Genomic DNA, 22,282 nt, shown 5'->3' with positions numbered 1-22,282 from the left:
GAACCACTGCCTTAAGGTGTCAAACACAAAGGGGTGGGGTTACAGAGGCTCAAACCAGGATCCTAGCAGAGCAGGCTACAGCCACGCCTGTCCCTGGAGGCAGCGGGCAGCCCTGTCCAGACCCACTCCTCAGCCTGCTTTGGAGGGGAGAAGATGGCTGCACTTCTGAGAGGTAGCCTGGGCCAACGGAGAGGGCAAGGCTTTGGGGCACGCAAGCCCAGGTTTGAATCCTATGGTCGGTGTCCTCGGGCAACCACTCTGCTCAGTCAGACAAGGATAATAATGGTTTTCAGGAGGAGGACATACATGAGGTATGTGCTCAATAGAGGCTGCTTTCTCTCCTGCTAACACCCCATGGGTCTCTGACTTGGTTTTGGCCACAGATAATTCAGAAGTGTGCAGCTGAGTTTTTGAACTGAAGCACAAGACTTTATATTTACCTCTGTTCAGTTTAGTTTTGCTGGTTTTCACCCATCGTTTAGGGTCTGCAGCAGTGGGTAGGTGAGCAGGGTTTGCTCCCGAGGTCAGTAAGGAGTTCCTGACTCTCCACTTTGGAACTTGGACTTGGAAAGCTGCCTCCACAGTTCAAATGAGTCCTTGCACCCAGATTAGAAAAACCAAGCTTTTTTTTTTTTTTTTCTTTTCTTTTTTTAATCTTTGAAGTTGTAGAGGAAAAGGGATCCTGTGTATTCACCCCAGTGGTCTCTTGCCCACCCAAACACTTACCGTGGAGACACCACACCCAAGATTTGGTTTCTAGTTCCTGGGCAGCCTAAGAGACCAGCTTAGTGAGGGGGCACTTTTTCCCATGAATAAACCACCAAAAGAGAGAGAACTTAACAACAAACTTCTCAGAAAATTTAATGTTTTCAGCAACGACGTGGACTGAGGCCTGATGGGAAAATGGTGGGGTATTTGCCCAGCAGAAAGACACGGGGTTTCTTAGCAGCCTGGACTGGACGCTCACCAGGAAGTCTTCCTCTCTGTCTCTGTTTCAGAACATTCTGGACCCCTGGCTGCCTCCTTAAACCCGAACTTGCTATTGATCCTTCTTCTTCACCTCTGCCCAGATATCTGACAGGTCTTGGATAAACTGCTGGATCTAAAGAGAAAAGGGGACCAGGGTTAACCCCCCCCACCCCTCCCCCCCACCCCTCCCCCCCTGCAGCGAGAGGGCTCCCCGCTCCTGACAGGCCTCTCTTGGGGTAACTTTAAGGGGTGCCTCGCCTTCTTATGTCTGATTCTTGAAGAGGCCACAATCCCTCGTTGGAAAAAATATTCTTGTTAAAATTGAGTGTCAGGTGTAGACAAGAAGCAATACATGGGGAGGCAGACATGGTGGTTGTGAGAAGGAAACGCTGACATCTAACAGAAGGGAGAATGAGGAGGGTCGAGAGCAGAATTTGGACTTATGAGCAGTCTGCACTGAGCCATTGATCTAGGGGCAGACAGCCCTCCGCAACTTAAAAGTCCTCATGTATTTGAAAGTGCTCATTTACTTGAAACCCAGGACCTGGGGAAATCCCCTTCATCTTTCTGGGACTCAGTTTATTCACCTTTAAAGAGGGATGAAAGAGAAAATGTTGATCAAGATGGCCTCTCTAAGATCTCTCTCAGTTCTAAAATGTCTCCTTTTCAAGAAACTTCCTAGGGATGGGACTATACAGACTTTGTCCAAAGATTTCAATAACCCCGTCAGTTGGTAATAATGTTACTTTACCAGCATAATTCTTACTTTGCAAATGAGGAAACAAAAGAGTCAATGAGTTAAAGCAGCTCCCCCAAGGCTACAGAGAAGACAAGTTCAGCATTTCCCAAACTATGTTCCTATAATATATATTCGCATACCCTCAAAAAAGGGTTCTGGAGTCAAGTAAGTTTTAGAAACTCTGCTTGGAGATTCTCAGGGTACAGAACTCTGCAAAGTCCCGTATTTAAAAAAAGAAGAAGAGAAAGAAACAAGACCTCTTAACTTTAACACAGAGTTTTAGAAATATATTGGTCCATGGAGTCATTTTATTTTTCCACAGAAAACTTGCTAACCTCTCGGGATTCTAGTATTTGCCAAACACAGTTTGGAAACTGTTGCTCTGCAGAGTTTGGCTGGATTCAGGGATAATGCTGAACTTCTCACGACACTGTATATTGTATTCAAATTGTCTTGGCCTTGTGTGGGATCCCTTTTTCTAAATCGATGGTACCACGTTTTAGTTCTACCCAAGGGATTGCCTTGCAAGTCTTGTGCCTACATCTGTCATGGGATGTTATTGAGAAATTATTCACTGAGTGTCTCTGAAGCCCCATCAAGAAATTTCAGTTGGAACTAAGTGCTGGGAAAAGCTTTGCTGCTTCTGCAAAAACCTTATGCTTCCTTCTCTTGCATCAAGAATTATGTCTTGCTTTTCACTCTGGCTGCCAGGAAGCTCAGAGTCAACTACTGCCCCTGTTGCAGGCCCTTGTAATCCAAGAATCCACAGTCTGTAGTTCTTTCTCTTTCTCTAGCCTTGACCTCTGATTTTAACTTCTATTTTCCCAGATCCTCATTTTTAATTTTCCAGGCTAGCTGATCATGTGTACTCTACTCAGTAGGTTCATATCCTACTGGAACAAGGTGGGGTATTTTAAAATAACATTTGGGCAATATGAAGTGGTCCTAGAGGCAAATCAAGGTGAGAGAGTGTCGGGATCCGAGAGCTTAACATTTGGAGTAGACAGAAGCTGTGGTCTGAGCAGGGAAAGCTGGGGTGGGAAGCAAGGAGCTGAAGGCCACCACCTCCTGCTGCACTTTACTACAGCGAGGGTGGCCTGAGGATCTCCAGGAGATGAGAGAGGGTGTCTATTACTATTATTCTTTTATAGTAATAATACTTAGACTTTATTTACCTTTTTAACTCTTGTTTTCTCATGAGTGTACAGTGGAGTTTACCAGAATGGGGTTGACAACAGAATGAACTCAGAAGCAGATATGACAATCCAGCTGCCCACAGTTGAGCCAGATATTAAAGAGACTGGCAAAAGTGAAGACTAGCACCACTTTTCTCACAAAATGTTTTTTGAAAATACAGTTACTTTTCATTAAAAATGATATTTATGTTTACAAATGATGGGCTTTTTAATTACCATTTTAAAAGGAATTAAATAAATGTCTTTCCATTTTCCATTTTAATTTCTAATATGGTATTTATCAAGAGATACAACCCATGTAAACAAAAGCTCTTTGGGGGTCCTCAATATGTTTCAAGGTGTAAAGGGATCCTGATACCAGAAAGTTTGAGAATTGCTGCTTCCAAACAAGGTTTCTTACAAATCCCCTTCTTTGGGCAGCAAGTAACCCAATGAACAGTCATGGTAAGGAAGAATCCAGAATACACCTAAGAATTCAGCTCTCACATACCCTAAGATGCAGGCTGATTACTGTCGTGGGGAAATCCTTCATCCTGGCTGGGGGGTGAATAATGTAAGAGAAGTGCCTCTCAGCCAACTGCTTTTATGGGCTTGTGTTTCATATTCACTCACCAAATATTTATTGAGCACCTACTATGAGCTACACATTGTTCAGGCACCAAGGGATGCAGCCAGGAACAAAACAGACAGAACCCCTGGCCTTCGGGGAGCTTACTCCCCCACGTTTCACAGCAGAGCTAAAGGCTTTTGCCCAAGGGACAAATAATGAATGAGTCCTGGTTTTCTGTGTATCAGAAGCAGCACAGCTAATGAGTCTGCTGGTGCAGGGTTTCCCGGAGTGTCGACTTGTGGGGACCTTTGGTCACAAGTGAGATGATTTTAGGTGGCACATGGACATGCAATTCAATAACTTTAAATTGTACAGTGAAAAAGTTATACACATTTTTTTCCAATTTCCTTTCACTTCAAAGAGAAAGTCTCAGGTTGGTACTGATATGACTCGAACCATCTCTAAACTTGCTAATTTCCCCTTTTTTTTTTTTTTTTTTAAACAGAGCAGGCCTCAGACACAAGACTGTTTTGTACACAACTGATGAATTTAAAAGGGAGTCCCTGCTTCTGCCTATATTAATGGGGGCCACCAGGGGCTTAGCCCTAAAGCTGAGGTTCTCCGGGTGTGGAACCCAGACCAGCTAGCAGCTTCACCTGGGAACTTGTTGGAAATGAGAACTTACAGGTTCTCATCCCAGACCTGCTGGATCAGCAGCTCTGGAACACTGCTCTGTGGGTTCATAACCCCATTCAAGGAACCCAGATCCTCCGCCGACCCCGCGTTCTGTCCCCTCGCCTACCAGGTCCAGCTGTTTGTGCGTGTCCTCCAGGGACACGTGGGTGGATTCCATCAGCTGCCTGCTCACAATCTGGAAGAGGTTCAGCGTCGCCATCTTGATGGTGCCAAGCAGGAGCGTCTTCTTGGCGGCGGTGTTCTGGATGTGCGCCCAGCGAGATTCCTGGGGAAGCGGGGAAGGGGTGCGTGAGCGCCGGCGGCCTCCAGCAGCGCAGGGGGTCCCCGTCACTCCGCAACGGGGACGCCCTCCCCCAGCCCCCCAATCCCCGCCGCGCCCCGGGTCCCCTCACCCAGATGATGACGTCGCTGCGGGCGCGGTCGAAGCGCATCTGCAGCCTCGACAGCTCGTTGTTGTGCTGCAGGATCTCGTCGTCCTTCTCCTCCATGTAGCGTGCCAGCCGCGCCTTGGCTTGCTCGAGCTTCTCCTGGCCCTCCTGCGCTGACTGCATGAGGTCGCGGTGCATGCTCACCAGGGTCTTGTAGCGCGCGATCACCTCGTGGATCTCCTCGAACTGCGGCCCCGGGCTCGGGTCACTGCGCGGCCGGCGCCCCTGAGGGCCCCGCGCCGCCGAGCCCGGCCCCCAAGCCCCAGATTGGCGGCCCCGGCCCAGCAGGCAGGCCCCGGGCTAGGCTGGATGAGCAGAGGCTGCCAGCGCCTTCTCCCGGGTTGGTATGGGCCGTGGCGCACGTGGTGGCCAGGGCGCAACTGGCCCGGAGGCTGCCAGCCTTGGTTGCAAATCAGAATCACGCGGGGAGCGTCAAAACAGGACACCTGCCGGGCCCCAGCCCCACAGGTTCCGATTAAAAAAATCAAGTCTGAAAGGGCCCTTAGCGTCTAATTTTGCAAAGCCTCCCCCAGATGACTCAATGCAGCCTGGATTGAGAATTGCCGTTTTGAGATGCCTCCCAAGGCAATACTTATTCCATTCGACAGCAATGCACCAAGCACCACTTGCAAGCCAGGCACAGTGCTCCATGCCAGGAATGCAGCAAAAGATAAGAAAGCCAGACCCTGCTCTTACAGAGTCTACAGCTTGAGGGTGTGGGGTGTGGGAGGAGAGAGGACAGACAGATAGAAACAGGCAAGTTACAGCACAGTGATAAGACCTATCTCTAATCCCAGGATGGGGCTGGACTGCAGCGTGTGGGGTAATACTTTGGTATTTCCTTCAAACACTGGGGCGCGCTGGTGTTTGTTCAACATTTAATGAGTGGGGGAGCTGGGGCTGGAGGGGGTGCCAGAGGGACAGCGTGCCTCCCCCAGCCTGGGCCAGAGTCATCCCCTCTGGCCCCAACCAGCAACCGGAAGCCTGGCAACCCACTCTTCTCTTTAGAAGGCAGCAGGAGTGTTTATTCCCCAACTGGCTTCCCCAGGGCCCTATCAAAGGAGCCTTCCCGCCGCCCGGGGACACACCCTGAGTGTGGGCTCCATCTCGGGACACTTCCAGTGATAGCTGGTGTCCGGGAACTGCCCTGCTGGCTGTTTCCCAAATATGCCCCAGTGGGGAGGGTCCCCCACCCCAGATCCAGCCTTGGAGAAGAGGAGAAGTTTTCCCGGGGAAAAGGGTGGTTAAGATGAGAGAGGCAGAATTACAGGTGGAGGGTAAGGATGAATGGGGAAGGGGTGTGTGGCTCATTCAGGACACTCAAGGTAGTTTAGTCTGATCGGCATGAGTTCAAGATGGGGAGGAGGAGTGGGGTCGGAGGAGTAAAAACATGCCCAGTGGTATGCCGAGCCCTCTATCTTGGGGCTTGCTCTTATGAAGCTCGTTACTGCAAAGCAGAGGCTAAACCTGCTTATAATTGTGTCTAGGAGTCTCCCCCGGAGTGCCTCTTTGTTGCTCAGATGTGGCTATCCCTCTCTCTAATTAAGCCACCTTGGCAGGTGATCTCACTGCCCTCCCCACTACGTGGGACCCGACTCCCGGGGGTGTAAATCTCCCTGGCAATGCGGGATATGACTCCCGGGGATGAATCCGGACCCGGGATCGTGGGATTGAGAACATCTTCTTGACCAAAAGGGGGAAGTGAAATGAAACCAAATGAAGTTTCAGTGGCTGAGAGATTCCAAATGGAATCTAGAGGTCACTCTGGTGGACATTCTTACACACTATATAGATAACCCTTTTTAGGTTTTAATGTACTGGAATAGCTAGAAGTAAATACCTGAAACTATCAAACTGCAACCCAGTAGCCTTGACTCTTGAAGACGATTGTATAACAATGTAGATTACAAGGGGTGACAGTGTAACTGGAAATCTTGTGGATCACCTTCCCTTTATCCAGTGTATGGATGGATGAGTAGAAAAAGGGGGACAAAAACTAAATGAAAAATAGGGTGGGAAAGGGGGGATGATTTGTGTGTTCTTTTTTACTTTTATTTTTTATTCTTATTTTTGCTTTTTCTGGTATAAAGAAAATGTTCAAAAAAATAGATTGGAGTGATGAATGCACAATTATATGATGGTGCTGTGAACAGTTGATTGTACACCATGGATGACTGTATGATATGTGAATATCTCAATAAAACTGAAAACAAAACAAAACAAAACAAAACAAAACCATGCCCAGTAAACCCCATGAAGGAGAGTGGATTTGATCCATTGAAGGATAATAAGCAGCAGAGTGGGAACTTCACGCCCACATTCCAGAAAGTTCACTCGGCACACGATGCAATGCCATCCAGCAGTTGAAATGAGAGGACTAGATCGGAGCCACCAGGAACAGGAACACATCTCAACAATCTTAGGTTGATACTAAAAGGACTCAGGTGCCACCTTGAAGGGGCTCCTACCATCCAGAAGTGGGACAATTTGAACAGCAGTAAGAATGAGTGTTAGGGAAGGAAACATATCAAATACGTTAAAAACCCACAAGTTCTTACTGATACTAAAAACATTACAGGTTGCTTTTGGAGGCTGCAGGAGAACCAACTCATTATTCTGTAAACTGTAAATAAAAACTCAAACATTTGACGAGCTTTTCCTCTAAGACCCACACAGCAATCAAGTAGTTGATGAAGAAAAAAATTAACTTTGTCAAAGTCCCTTTCTTGATAGCAGTATTCTAGCTAATAAAGGAAGGAGGGGTGATAGAACGTTCTGGCACCCTAGAAGGGTCCTCTCCCACCACCACCCCAGTCAATATCTCCCCCTCCCACCACTGAGGGAATCACTATTCTGACATTTATCATCCTAGATTAATTTTTCATGTTTTTAAATACACAAATGGAATCACACAGTATGTGTCTGGCTTCTTTCACTCAACCTTATACTTAGGAAATATGGCAACCAATTGCAGCCTGTGGACATTGTTGGGACGTTGACTGGAAAAAAACCAACTGTACCAAAAGCATTTATGAGATAATTGGGGCAATTTTAACATCGACTAGATACTAGATATTAAGGAATTACTGTCAAATCTCTACTAAGTGTGATAACGGCATTGTAGACATGTTTAAAAAGAGCCCTTATCTTTTCGAGATCCAGATTGAAATACTTACGGATGGAAAAAAAAAAAAGCATTTGCTTCAAAATGGCAGAAGTGGGAAGATGTGGGGGATATGATTATAAGTTCATAATTGCTGGAACTGGGTGATAAGTAGTGGGTGTTCCTACTTTTGTATACGATTGAAATTTTCCATAATAAAAAGGTTAAAGAAAAAGACCAAACTGTTGATTGTAAAAAGCAAGTTGCAGAAAGATGTGTATAAACTATAGTTTACGGATATGTAATACATTATGAGAGAAGAGAAACAAGCAGGAGAAGGAGAAATTTGAAAATCAGGATACTGGTTAACCTCTGAGGAGAGGGGGAAAAGAACGGGATTTGGAAAGGGCAGGCAAGGGGTTTCAACTACTTGTAGTGTTTTTTTTTTGGTTTTTTTTTTAAGGAAAAAAAAAGAATCTGGGCAAATAGGACACAATGTTAAGGTTTGAAAAAGTGATGTGATGAGTACTTGGATGCTGTTACGTATTTCTCAATATTTTTCAGTATGCTTAAAATATTTTGAAAAATAAGGGAAGAAAGAGAGAGGGAGGGAAGGAAGGAGGGAGGGAAGGATGAAAGGATGGTAGGAAGGGAGGGAGAGAGGGAGACAGATTAGATAGACAGATAGATAGAAAGACAGAGAGGATAGATAGATACTTGGATGGATGGATGGAAGGATGGATGGATGGATGGATGGACGGATGATAGATCGATAGATAGATCATGCTGACTGTCGAATGCCGAACGGGCTGCCTGGACATAATGCAAGTCAAACTCCAGATGAAGCACACTGGTGATCTGGATGAAAGAAGGGGCAGGGAAGGGATTCCAGACATACTTAAAGTGGCACAATACACCAGATCTGCTGATGGACGGCTGTGGGGGTCAGCAAGAGGGAGGAGTCAGGGATGAAGCCCGAGCTCCATCCACCCGCCCAGGACAGGCCAGCAGCCAGACTGGTCTGGGGGGTGGGAGGAAGCCGATGGGATGCGCTGTGGACGCGGTGAGTTAGATGCAGGGGTCTGGAGCTTAGGAGAGAGTTACAGGCCAGAGATTTCCTGATTTCCCAGCTCAGAGGCATGCAGTGTACCAGCTCTGAATTTAAGACGCATCTTCCCATTTATTCTTTAATACGATAGTCTTCCCTCCCCCCACCAAAGAAAAATACCAATTATTAAATTAATGCTTTGTCTTGCAGTAGGTAGTACCTTAGGATGGAGGAAGTAACAATGATTTGGGACTCATGCATAAACAAATTAGATGAATCGTTCTCCACAGGAACCACTAGGGGACTTTGTAAAGCTTTGCAGCCTCTGTCTTCCTGCACGTGGGCTCCACCCCCGGGAGTGCTGCTGCTGCAGCTCACATCCCTTGGGAGTGCCTGGGTAAGGGGAACAGGGTGCTCAACTACCGACACGGAGGGTGGGGGGTGGAGGAGGGCTGAGACGGCCCCCAAGCTCTGGCGACAGGGTGACTCTAGGATGAGCAGAATTTAAGGGCATTGTGGGGCCCACAGAGGAAGGGTCCAACGCGAGGGCTCTGCAGCTTACACGCTGTTGACTTAGTGTCTGCATTTCGTTTCCTCCTCTGAAAGCTCACTTTCCGCTGGGGCTAAGCAGAGCACTGAGGGAGTTACCCGGTAAAGCGCTTAGCTGGGGCATCCCCTGCCCTCAGGCTGAGGAGCTTTTTCCTCTGCAGGAACTTTCTCTCCCTTCCTCTCCCCATTATCCCCAAGGAAGCAAAAGACACTGGGGTGGAGAGGAAGCAGCTGATGTAGATGAGGCCACATCCCCATGCAGGCAAATCTGATCTTTTTCTCCCAAACTTCATTTCCCCAACAGATGCACGCACACACACAACACATTGAGCCCTGACACAGACACGCCACAGACGCACGTGTAGATTGCATAGCCCCTCGGCCCACGCACAGACATTTATAGAGGGGGCGTCCAAGGCCTCGTGCCACCCACTCCTCCTGGGTCTGACCGAGGCTCAGCTGCCCACCAGGAGGATGATGGAGCCCTCAGCATCATCTCTTTGCAAACTGGGCTGGGGTCTCCCCAGGCGAGTCCCATGTGAGAGGGTTTGGAGGGTGAAAGCGGATCTCCTGGGGACCCCCGTTGGCTCTGAGGGAGGGGCGGAGCTGGGTGACCACACAGGGGACAGTGGCCCCTGAGAAGTTGGGAGGATAGGCAAGGACTTCTCAAGGATGAGAAGGGCAAGGGTCCGGAAAAAAAAAATGGGTGACTACAGCGGCCAATGCTAAGGACAGAAACGAGGGTCACAGGTGTGGCCGCTGGTGACTTTGGAGAAGGTGGAGGTGGCCAGATTGTACTGGGTGAAGAAGTGAATGGAAAGCAAGGCTGTGGAGACTGCCGGTCTAGACAGTACCTTCTGGAAAGTTCTCTACGGTGTCAGGAAAGCTGGGGCAGTTAAACTAGGAAGGGATGCTGGGTTTTAAAACACCGGGAAATTGAGGCTTAAAACAGTGCAGCTGCTTAATACATATGTGGGGAGTAAATGAATAAAATAAATTTTTTTTAGGTAGGGCAGAGCAGCAAGACTCCCCAGCTGTAAAATGGGGATAATCCCAGTTCCCGCCTCGTGGGGTAGCTTTGGGGCGTACAAGACTGTACCGACGTACAGTTCCTAGAATGGCGCCTGGTACAAAGTGTTATCTAAGGGTTAGCAAAAATAAAGTAATTTAAAGCATCATGTATAACATGGTTAAAAGGGGAAAAGGTTTGTTAAAAGGAACAAACATTTTTAAAACCATAGGACCCTAATGTAACCATTAATTAATAGTTCAATAAAATAACCATTAATTAATAGTTCAATTACATAATATTCTTTCAGCCATTGTCACAAAGATACCACACTAATGCAAGGTGTTAATAATAGGGGAGATTTGGGAACCCTATATTTTCTGCATGATTTTTCTGTAAACGTACAACTCCTCTAATAATAAAAATATTTTGTGTTTAAAAAGCAAAAGCATCAGGTGACGTTGGAAGCCTCTTACAAATTCTCTAACCAACACCAAGCCTAGAGCAGCAACTTCTCCCCATATTCAAGCTTCACCAGGTGGAACAAAAGCTTCCCTGGGGTGGGGAAAATCCACAGGGATATCCGGGGCCTCCCAGCCACCGGAGATGTGTGCTCAGAGGAGGCAGGGGATTCTGGAAGGGGAAGGAAGCAGGCAAGGGGTCTGGTCTGGATGAAGACTGGCGGCTCTGTAGACTCTCCCTGCTCCCCAAATTCAGGAGGGAAGGCAGCCCTGGCTCACCACCCAGGCGCCATCCTGCCTTGCCAAGGGGAAGACAGAGTGTGTGTCCGTGGCAATGGGTGTCCTCGGGATCTGTTTTGGGGCACAGGTCTGGACCCAATGGGCACAAACCCCAACATTTGGAGGGCTCCAGGTGCTGGAGTCTAGGGGCCTTTTCCAGCTGCCCTCCAAGGCACCGACTCCGAGAAGGGTGATCACCACTGGAGAGACCCACCCATACCCCCAACCCCCAGTTGGCTCAGGCTGCCCCCCACCCATAATCCCTGTGAAAAAGGCAGTGGGGTTAAGGAGGGACCCAGGATCCACACCCTCCTGCCTCCCCGGGGACTCACCTCGGAGCTCTCCACCACCTTCTCCAGGTACTTGTTGAAGATGGAGTAGTCCTGCAGCTTGGCACTCAGGCGCTCGTGCTCCAGCTGCAGGGCCGCGATCTCCTGCTTGGCCTTGGCCAGCTCCCGCACGCGCTGCCTCTTGAGCTCCCGCTCCTTGTTGGCCTTCTTGAGGGCCCGGATCCGCTTCTGGTCATTCTCCTGGGGCCGGGGGAGGGGACCCCGGTCAGGCAGCCCCACCTTGCCCTCCTGGGGGGTCCGTCAAGGCCAGAGCACCTGGCACCGAGTCCACAGCCCAAGGTGGACTGGTGGTGCCCTGTGCCCCCTCAGGCCCCAGAGGCCCTGTTTGCTGAGCCCGGAACCCCCTAAGGACAGACAGGGACCACTGGGCCACCATTTGGGGGAGGAGGTGTGAAGGAAACAGATCTCCTAAACTATTTGAAGCTGGTTGAGGAGATTTCTGTGGATTGAGTTGGGGCTCAAGAGATTGTGAGGACAGAGGTTTCCTCCAAAGTCGAGAGGAGGCCTTGGGGAGACTGGACAGGAAATGATTCTGATTCTGTGGGAGAGGCGGGACTGGGGAGAACCCAAGGGCTGGGAGGCCCACTTTTCATTGAACTCAATATCTGGAGAGCACAAGACCCCGGGAAAGGCTGGGAAAGCCCAGGAGTGGGAGCAGGAACCCTTCCGAAAAGCATCAGTGGCCTCTGTTCTCAGTGCTGGGGTGGATTTCTAGGCCCAGAGCTGAGAGGCCCAAACCCCTCCAACTGGATACATGGTGCCTCAGTTTCTCCAACCATACAAATGAGCAGCATTGAGCTTCTCTTCCTTCCAAAAATTGGGGCAACCATGCTTGAGCTATAGGATATGAGGCAAGAGATGGCCAGGTCCACAGAGCCGGAAGGGGTAAGGCTATTCCAGACAGTGAATTCTTGATGGCTCAGACTGGAGGCCGGCTGCACGGGAGCAGATGGTGCAGGCACTTTGACGTCCAGGAAGCAGGACACATGGCTCAGCTCCTGCAGTCAGTGCAGCCCTGCCGTCCCCTTCCTTCTGCACACCCCCCGCTCTGGTGTGGCTCCTGCAGGGCCTCCTGGATTCCATGCAGGAAGTCATACGTGGTGGGGGCATTTGGAGGACATGGGAGAAGATGTACGGAAGATTTGTGCTCTGCCCCATAAGCCCAGGAGAAGACTGAGGGGCCCTAATCCCATGGTTTTCAATCCAACTGTGCCTCAGAATCCCCTGGGGAGCTTTGTAAAAATGCTGAGTCCCCAGGCTTGACCTCAGACCTGCTGAAAGCAAGGAGGGAGTCCCCGGCATCTGTAATTTGGGCAAGCTCTCCAGGACTTTGGTGCCACTGGTTCTCTGGAAGCCATACGGAGAACCCCTCACCCCCAAATCTCCTGCCACCCCAGCCAGGCCACAAGCCTTTCTCTGGACAGTAGAAAGGTCTGGGCCTCTGGAGAACATGCCCAGCCTGTCAACTTCTCTCCTGCCTAGTTGAGGCACACAGCGTGGAGGAAGATGTTTACACGTGGACTGCTCTGTAACAAAGGGTGACAACTACCCCCCGGGAGCTGGGCCAGGTCCTGAAGGGCTCCATAAGTGCTGGCTGAAGCGGGTCTGGAATGAATCTAGATATTAAGATGATTAACTCCTCTAAGGACTGATTGAGAGGGTTGTCTGGGAATGAATGCTGGTGCTTGATGTGGAAACGCGGGTTGGGCCAGGAGACTAAAACTGCCTTATTCACCTTTGTATCCCCGAGTGCCCAGCCCTGATCCTGGCTCATTCATTCATTCATTCATTCACTGGATAAACTGTAAGTCCCAGGTGCTAGCAAGGGAATAGGAAACAGCAGTCTAGTGGGGCCAGAGACTGACAGGTAAACAGGAAATGAAATTACAAACAGTGACACGCAGAGGCACAAAGGGGGAGCACCAGGTGCTCCTGGAGCACCGAGGGGGCATCTGACCCGGGGTGAGGGCACCAGCAGAAGCGAGGAGTTGGGGAGCAGTTTGCAGAGTGTGGGTCCCAGCCACCCCTCCGTACCTGGATGAATTGCTCAAACTTCTGGATGTGCGCCTTCAGCTGGGCCTCCTTGATGCCCAGCTCCTCCCAGCGCACATTGAGAGCTTCCATCTTGCGCCGGAAGATCTGGGGGTGGGGTAGGGTACGGGGTCACAGAGAGGTCAGGAGGGCCCCCACCATGGGTACCCAGAACCTCTATGTCCAGGCCCAGGGGTTTGGTGCACAGCTCCCCCTCTGCACCCCGTGCCTGACTCCAGGCAGAGCATCCCAGGACGCTGGGATCACTTCTGAGCTCCCCAATGGGAGGAAACCAGAATCGCCAGCTGGGACTCCCGGCTCTAACCACCTCCACCCACAAGACAGAGGGTCCCAGCCCACTCTGCCTGTGGCCCTCCCTGCACCCCATCCTCTAACCCCCCACCTCCTTCTTCTGTTTCATGGCCTCGTGCATGATCTTGGCCTCTTTCTTCTTCTCCAGTAGCCGGATGGATGGGGACTCTGACTGCTCTTCCATTGAAGGGAACTTCCTGCCCGAGACATGCACAGGAGGGGCCTGTGGGTTCTGGACACTGGGGCAGGTTGGGACTGGAGACAGGCACCCAGAGGGAGGGAAGGAGGTTGTTTCCCCCACCGGAGTGACAGGACAGTGTGTGGAGAAGGAGGGGAGGGCATGCGGGGTCGGGTGGTGAGGTGTGGCCTGGGTGAGGGGGTGGATTGGGGCCTGGGTGATGGGGGCAAGGCGATTTGGAGCTCTGGGCCATAGACATAGAAGGGGATGGTTTGGGAGCGGGCAGGTGGGTGTGGGTGGCCCAAGGCGCGGAGCGTCGGGCAGGCCCACAGACACTCACTGCAGCAGCTGCAGCAGCCGCTCCCCATACTGCAGCCGGAAGTACTCGGCCAGATCTTCCTCTTCCATCATGCCCAGACTCATGGCTGCCGCGACCCTGCGGCCCACGCAACCGAATCCTCACAGTGAGACAGTGGGTGTTGGAGCCACAGGGGGCTCAGACCGGTGGCTAGACTCTTGCTTCTCCCCTCCTCCTGCTTTCGGGGTCCCACGGGGGTTAGTGTTTGAGAGGCTCTGCCCAAGATGGGGGAGGCTGAGGATCTGCAGGCAGTTTGGGGGCAGTGCTGGGAGGATCTGGCTACCTAGCAACAGGTCCCCTGGTTCTGTGGACCCGACGTGGAACCCAGGCTGTGCCCTCTGACCCCTGTCCCCCACTCACTGACCCCACGCTTGCCCCATAAGATGCTGGTTGCCATGGTGCCCGGGGCTGGGAGGCAGGGCCTGGGTGTCCTGGCCGAGATGGGGGTTTTGGTAGAGGGGTGACCCTTGCTCCTGGGGCCCCCCTCCCGGGTACAGGTGTTTGTGAGGAACAAGGGAGGAGGCTGGGTCTCCGAGGATGACCGAGGATGAAAGAGAGAAGGAAAGGAGGTGCTTAGTGAGGCAGGGTGGGGTGGCCGGGGAAGACTTGGGGGGACATCCAGACAGGAGGCTGTGGAGAGTCCTGAAAAGGGGGGAAGGCCTGAAATCGGGAACCACGTGGTGGGGGAAGGACATGGGGGGATGTGTGTGTGGGAGGATCTGCAAGAAGCCAGGGGCCAGGGCCGTTCTTGGGGTTCCAGGACTATTAAAATATGAAGACATGCCAAAACAGGGTGATGCGAATTCCGCATATTTTAAATGTTCCCTTTGTAATGGCTGCTTTCCTCCCTCCCATCAGGGGATGCGCATAAACTCATTTGGACTTCGGGGCCCACTAGGTCTATATCCGAGACCCCGCCATGGGGTCCCCCCGCGCTCCACGCTGGGTCCTGGCCGGGAGGCAACGGCCGCCACCGCGCGCTCGGGGCCGGGCTCCCAGCTCCCCTCCATTCCCTCGGGCTGGGGTGGGGGGTCCCGGGCGGGGGTCGCGGCCGCGCTCAGACCCTTCCCGCGGCACTGCCGGTCCTGCGGCGCCCCCCGCTGGCCGCCGGCGGCTCTGACTCCAGGGACCGCGGGAAGAAGGGGGCGCTGCGAACCCCAGCCCTCCTCCCCCTGATCATCTCCCGCACCCCACTCCTCTCCCGGGCCGGCCGTTTAGGAGACCCGCCCCCCGAGGCCGTGACCACACGTCCTGCCCCTTGCAGCCGGCCCGGGGGGCTCAGCAGAGGCACCAAGACAGAACCCCACCCACCCGGAATTCGGCCCCCCCACTGCACCCCCACTGCACCCCCACTGCACCCCAAGGTCCTAAACCGCACTGGGAACGCCCCGGAGAACCAGACCCAGTAACCCAACAAGAACCGTATCTGCACGCTCCTTGGGAGGCATGTTTCTCTCACGGTTTAGCCTAGAGCCTAGCACGATTCTGACACACGGAAGGTGCTTAATTAATATTTGAATGAATAATAGTGATAACCTTCTCAAGGTAAATGCTATTATCCTCTTACCATTTTAGAGACGAGAAGGTGGAGGCTCAGAGAGGGTAAGCATCTCGCCCAGCATCACCCAGCTGAGAAGGGGTGCTGTTGGGGGGATGCTTGGGATCCCCTGCTGCCAGGACAAGAGGCTGGAGTGCTTTGAATTGGGGGTGGGATGGGGCGGGGCTGTGAGGGCCTCCCCTTGAGCACCAGACAGGATAGGATGGAGGCACAGTTGGTCCCGGGCCTTCCTGGCCAAAAGGCTCTTGTCTCCTGGGGCCTTGGGCACCTTGGGTCCTTGCCTGGCGGCTTTGTGACTGAAGTGACACCAGCAGGCTCTTCAACATTAGTTTCCTGATACCAGGAAATTGCTTCCAGCACGCAGAATTGAAAGAACCTCCACTTCCTTACAGTGAAGTCTTTCCCCAAGGTTAGGGCTTTGTCTTCAACCCCATTCCTCACTGCGATGCCTTTCAATAGATAGCTCAGCTTCCATATTTCTTTTGGGTTCCCCAAGGCAGGAACGACAGTCTGCTCCATCTGTGTTAGCCCCGGGTTCCTCCAAGGAAAGTGAAACCCAGGAAGGGCCTCCTCTGTTCTTTCCCACCCCGGAGTAACCAAAGATTCTTATTCAAGAAACCAAGAGTTCCATGCTTCTGAATTATTCAAAACTTAGGAGAAGTATCCTTTTATGGCTTCTCCTTCTGGAGATGGACCTCCTCCCCCATCCCTTTCCTTCCCTACGTCGTCTGTCTCCTCTTCTCCCTTCTCCTCCTCCTTCTCCCTGCCTAAGCTCAAACATGGGCTCCTCTTTGAAGGAAGTTTTGTGAGACCCCCACACCTTGAGGTGGACCTTCTCTACTCGTTCCTCCCTCCCTCAGCTATGATGGTGCACACGCTGCCATTTTGTGGAGCTCATTGTGGGCTGGGCTGACCTTCTTGGTTCCCACGTCCCCATCTTCCTGGACGGTGAGAACTTCTCGGGTGGGGACTGCATCTTCACCTCTTTGCCTCTGCTGGGTGTGGCAGGTGTTGGGCTTTGGACCACAAACTCAGGTATGCAAGTTTATTTTTTTTTCTAATTCAATCTGATTTCTTGATTGAGTCTCCATTTTTCCACAGTATCAGGCACTTAATCTCAGTCAATTTAGGGTTTCTCTCCTCTTCCCCCGCGGTTGTATCTCAGTTGGGGGCACTATGCAATGCCGATCCTTGAGGAAGAGGCTATCTGTTTGTTCGATCACCTGTTTGTTCTGGTGTATCGATACCTTCTTGGTGATTGGTCCATATAGGGAGCTACTAAGACATTCTCTTCTCCTGCCCACACATCATCTCTGGAGGCTCTTTCTGCTGCTTTGGGACCATGCATGGGAGTCATAAGAACCCCCATCCCCTTCTTCCCTCCCCCCTATCCTTCTCTGGGGTCGCACTGCCTTTCTAGGGGCTATGAAGCAAGAAGCAGGCTGTCTCAGGTTCACAGAAGTCTCTGCTCTCATCAGCTCCCGTCTCCTTCCTTTACTGAGTGGAACCTGCTTCCTTTTTAACTCCCACCCACCCCAGCCTCTTGGCTATCTTGATACCTGCTTCTGAGGCTACTAGCAACATTCTCTAATGGATTTAGGCTTTTGGAAGCCAATAGGCATAATATTTTATATTCTGTCCCAGGTGGAGGTATCAGGAGAAAAAAAAATATAGGAGTTAATATTTAAAAAAATATATTATCCTGCCATACCAGTGTATACAATAGAGCTCAGTTTGCTGAGTATTGAGGGAGGACTGGATATGTGAAAAACACTTTTTGTTTATACCTAGAAAAACTATATTAAATATGTTTCAAAATGCATGTTATGGAAAATCATAACAAACCCATCTTATGTCTCAATGTGTATTTTCCTGCTGGGGTCACTCTCCTGGGAGATTCTCTTCCAAGTAGTGACCGGGGATAGAAGTCCTCCCGTCTTGCAGCTCCACCATATTACCTCACGTGCAAGGTTGCTGCGGAAGGGCAGAGAGAGAAAGCCCGTAGAAGGCCTGTCTGCTCTTTTTTTTTAAAATGCAATTTTATTGAGATATATTCACATAACATACAATCTTCCATAGTGTACAATCAGTTGTTCACAGCCCGTTCATACAATCATACATTCGTCACCAGAATCAATTTTTGAACCTTTTCCTTACTCCAGTATAAAAATAAAAGCAAAAAAGAACACCCAAAACTTTCCATCTCCTCCATCCCACCCTATTCTTCATCTAATTTTTTGTCCTGATTTTTCCACTCATCTGTCCATACACTGGATAAAGGGAGTGCGAGCCCTGTCTGCCATTAACCAACTCATCACGCTGCTGCTCACTGATGTTGGGTGAGCATTGGTTGCCTGGCTAGCCACACTGCAGCAGGGCTGCAAATGGAGCTTAGCTGTGTTCCCAAGAAGAGGAAATTAATTTGATAAGCATCAACCAGTTTGCGGTGTACTCCTTTTGAGAATTAAAGGGATGTTTGGAAGCAAGCTGAAAGCAGAGCTTGATAAAGAAACTAATTGTAGACAAAGAAAGAAAAACGGAAAACATGGGCCAATCACAATCTTGTGCATGAAAATCTTAATGGAAACATCATCAAATTTAATTTAGTGGAATCTTAAAAGAATCAGTTACTAGGGCCAGGAATAAAAAATAATGGTTTTATATTAGGAGATCTACTAATAAAATTAATTCCAGCAAAATATCTCAAGAAAAAAAGACTTATGATCATTGTGACAGATGCCAAAATGTCATTGAAAAATTCAGCATCCATCCTGATTTGAAAAAAAGAAACAACCATTAGTATAGCACTTTCTTAACATGATTTAAAAAAAAAAAAACTGAACCCAATGGACGACATAAACTCTTACATTAAAGGCATTCCTGTTAAAATTCAGGGCATGACGAGGGTCTCTGTCGTCACCACAGCCATTTAACATGGTTTTGGTAGCTGCAGATATTGTAAAAAGACAAGAAAATTAAATATGCATATTTAAATAATGGAAAGAAAATATAAAAATTATCATCATTGGCAGATGCTGCAATCACGTACTGTGCAAATCCAAGAGAGTGATCCATTAATGAAATGATGAGACAATAATGTAATACTGTGCTGTGTGAAAAGAGCTTTTCAGAGGCTTACAAAAAATGAAGCCTGGAAATGATGATTAGCGCTAAAATACAAAAAGAAAACTGCAAAAGAAATGTTCAGATGCTTTACAAAAGTAATATTAACAGCAACTTTGCAATTGTTAACTTCAGCATTGGTAAAGTACTTCACACATTTGTAAGTGATCTGTGCATTTGAGTTGTCTCGCTCTAAGAATTCCCAATTATGCAGAGATTTCTGATTTGAAAAAATCAAAGCAAATTTTGAATTAAATGAGTTATTCATAGACAAATAATTTCAAAAGCAAAATTATAGAAATCCTTTCACTATTTCCCCTCAAAACTATACCGAATGTCAATGGGGGTGCATTTTAATCTGTTTGCTATGGCAGAGGTTTAGGGCTTGGTTATGTTCCCTGCAGGCTCAGGTTGTCTAAAGATGGCCCAGGCAGATTTTCCTCGATCCTGAGCCTCAGTCCACTCCGTGGCTTGTCCCTGAAATGTTAAATGGCTCCCTGCTCAGTTCTGATGTCCAGTGTGCCAATGCTAAGAAGAGAATCCACACTGGTCTGAACCAACAGCTTTGCTAGACAGTAGATGAAATACCCCCTTTCCTTCCAGGTGCTCAGATGTTCCAGAAGTTGGCCCTGGCCTGTCTTCCTGAAGGGGGAAGCTGGCCACTGCCATCTGTCCATCTAACGGAGCTTCTGCCAGTGACCTTATCACTTCCAAAGAGTGGAGAAGCCAGAATGAGCGAGAGGAAGCTTCTCGGGCTCTGAACCAAGTTAATCCATCTTTGCTTCAGGTCTCTTCAGCAAGCTCATTTCGCTTTACCTCAGTTAAGTGTCTCAGTCTTCAAATATCAAATCTGATTCCTTCCTTCCTTCCTTCCTCTTTCTTCTTTCTCTTTCTTTCTTTCTTTCTTTCCTTCTTTCTTTCTTTCTTTCAAACAAAATATTGCCTCTGAATACATACCTATGTAAGTAAAAGTATAAAAAATTACTGGGAATAATAAACAACAAATTCCAGATCATGGCTACCTCTTAGTGGTGGGGGAGGAAAGGGATATGATTGGGAGGGGTATACGGAAGTTACAGTGTATTGGTAATGTGTAATGTCATAGGTTGGGCATTGGGGATGCAAGTGTTCATTATATTATTCTTTGTATCTTTTGGTATGTCTTAAATATTTAATAATAAATTAAAAAGAAAAACATTGCAACTGTTCCTATGGCGGTTAATCCTTTTTGTCATTCTCAAGACCTACTGATTATCCTTTCAGTCGGCGATTTTCTCGTTCGCTTGTGAACCTCTGTCAACTTGATTGACAGTCCACCTTCTAAACTTGACATCCTTTCTTAGCTAATAGCCTTCTCTTGTTGGGTATTCCCCCATCATAACTCTTTATCTCCTTGGTAACTGAGCAGCCTTAAAACATCTCAATGACTCTTACCTGCCACCTCTTCATTTACCACACAGAACCACAGAATTTTTGAGCTAGAACTACCTGAGATCATCTATTCAAAACTTATTATACAGGAAAAAAAAAAAAAAAAAAGGAGGCTCAGAGATTAAACATCATTTTTGGCAATGGCAAGGCCAGGGTTAGAAATGAGGCTGACTTCGGGTTTCCCACAAGATTGGAAATTAGGAGAGGCTGTTGGCTTCTGTCTCTGGATTTGCTGCAGAGATGAGAGGTGAGATGACGGATACCAAACAAAACACAAAACCTGGGAAGAAACCTTAGGGGGAAGAAAACTGGCTAGATGCCTCTGTGTGTGTGTGTGTGTGTGTGTTGGGTGTAGGAAATGGCCGTCCTGAGCAGAAGAGGGCCGGGCACCACGGATGGAGGTGCAGCGTAGTAAGAAAAGAGCAGCATCGGCCCAGTGCCAACTTAATGCCAGCCCAGAGCAGTGGAGTGAGCAGAGGCAGTCCTGGAGCAAATACAAGTGCCCTCAGGCTGGGCCAACCCGAGCTTCCCCTCTCCTCTATGGGACCGGAAGTTGCAACACAGGGAGCCCAACTCTTAGAAAAGAACAATGTCTGGGGAGGAAGTTCTGGAAAGTTCACTGAGGAATACTATTTCCTGGCCAGACTGCAACAGCAGAAGATCTCCAACTGAGACCTTTCCATGAGCTCATAAGCAAAACTAATAAGATGTCTGAGACGGGCAACTGTTCTAAAAGAAAGATAACAGTCTGAATAACTGTACCAAAGGAAACAGAACCAATGGATCAATGGAATAAAAATTTGAAATAAGCATAACAAATGTCCTCAGAGAGATGAGGGAGGATGTTGGAAATACAAAGCAGAAGCAAGAATGAAGGGAGAAGAAAGAATAAGATGGACATACTGGATAAGAAACTGAGTGAGGTAAAGAATTCAATGGATGCATCGAATGGCAGAATGGATACATAGGACTATGCATGAGTTGAAAACCCTCTTTAGGAACTCCCCCAGAAAACATCAGAGGAAGATGGAGAACAAAAGGTAAGCTACAGTGGATTGAGACAAAAATATCAAATCTAAGTAATCATACGAATTTCCTAAGAAGTAAAACACAGAAGTGATGAAATATTTGAAGAAATGAAGACCAAGAATTTTCCAGAATAGGGAAAAATTTAAGAATATCAAAGACTAGTAGAAAATTATTTCCTTTTACATTTTGTATTTTGAACCAATGAGTCATTCCCGATTGGTTCAAAAATTTAAAAAAGGGGTATTCAGTGAAAATACTTCTACCCCTTTATTCATCCACCGAATTCCCACTCTTTCTCCACAGATAGCTTCTTTTTATTACTTTCTGTGTATTTTTCAGTTTCTTTGTGCAAATACAAACACACATGAATATATTCTTATTTTTCTCCTTTTCTATACAAAAGGTAGCATCTAGACACTGTTCTGCTCCTCACTTTTTTTTTTTTTACTTATAATATATATTAGGGATTTTTCCATATCAATTCATAAAGAGCTGTCTCATTCTTTTAATTGCATAATATTCCATTATGCAAATATACCATAATTTATTTAACTAGTCTCTTATTGATGAAACTTTAAGTTAAAAAATTTTTTTTTTTGCAGTGAATAATCTTGTGTAAATTTCACATATGGTCAGGTATATATTTGTAGGATAAATTCCAAGAAGTGGGATTTCTGGATAATCTATTTGCATTTCCTTTTCTATAAACCGCCCATAATAGCAGCTGCCTTCTGGTTCCTTGCTCATCTTTAGCTTACTCCCCACTGCTTTTTTTTTTTAATCATATTTTTTATTGTAGAAGATAACATACATACGTTGCTATATATAACATATAAATAACATAATGTTATTTTATTGTAGAAAATAACATAAATATACACATAG

At 48.4% G+C, this 22,282-nt stretch overlaps 1 protein-coding gene across 2 annotated transcripts; it reads right to left on the bottom strand.

Annotated features, from left to right (window-relative positions):
• Positions 1-879: 879 nt before the first annotated feature.
• Positions 880-14,321, bottom strand: CCDC42 (coiled-coil domain containing 42). Of its 2 annotated transcripts, XM_037809689.1 has the most exons (7): positions 14,239-14,321; positions 13,812-13,917; positions 13,412-13,516; positions 11,360-11,557; positions 4,543-4,764; positions 4,257-4,415; positions 880-1,102 (listed from the first exon to the last, which is right to left on the bottom strand). In XM_037809689.1, the coding sequence occupies exons 1-7, from the start codon at positions 14,319-14,321 to the stop codon at positions 1,040-1,042; spliced, it is 936 nt and encodes a 311-aa protein (XP_037665617.1). In that variant the 3' UTR covers positions 880-1,039. The 2 variants fall into 2 exon arrangements, with proteins under 2 accessions (XP_037665617.1, XP_037665618.1); XM_037809690.1 differs by lacking the exon at positions 4,543-4,764.
• Positions 14,322-22,282: the final 7,961 nt, after the last annotated feature.

The sequence above is a fragment of the Choloepus didactylus genome, chromosome 18 (genome assembly GCF_015220235.1).
Source record: "Choloepus didactylus isolate mChoDid1 chromosome 18, mChoDid1.pri, whole genome shotgun sequence".
NCBI lineage: Eukaryota > Metazoa > Chordata > Mammalia > Pilosa > Megalonychidae > Choloepus > Choloepus didactylus.
Note: the sequence above shows the minus strand (reverse complement) of the source record. Positions and strands in the feature narration are given on the sequence as shown.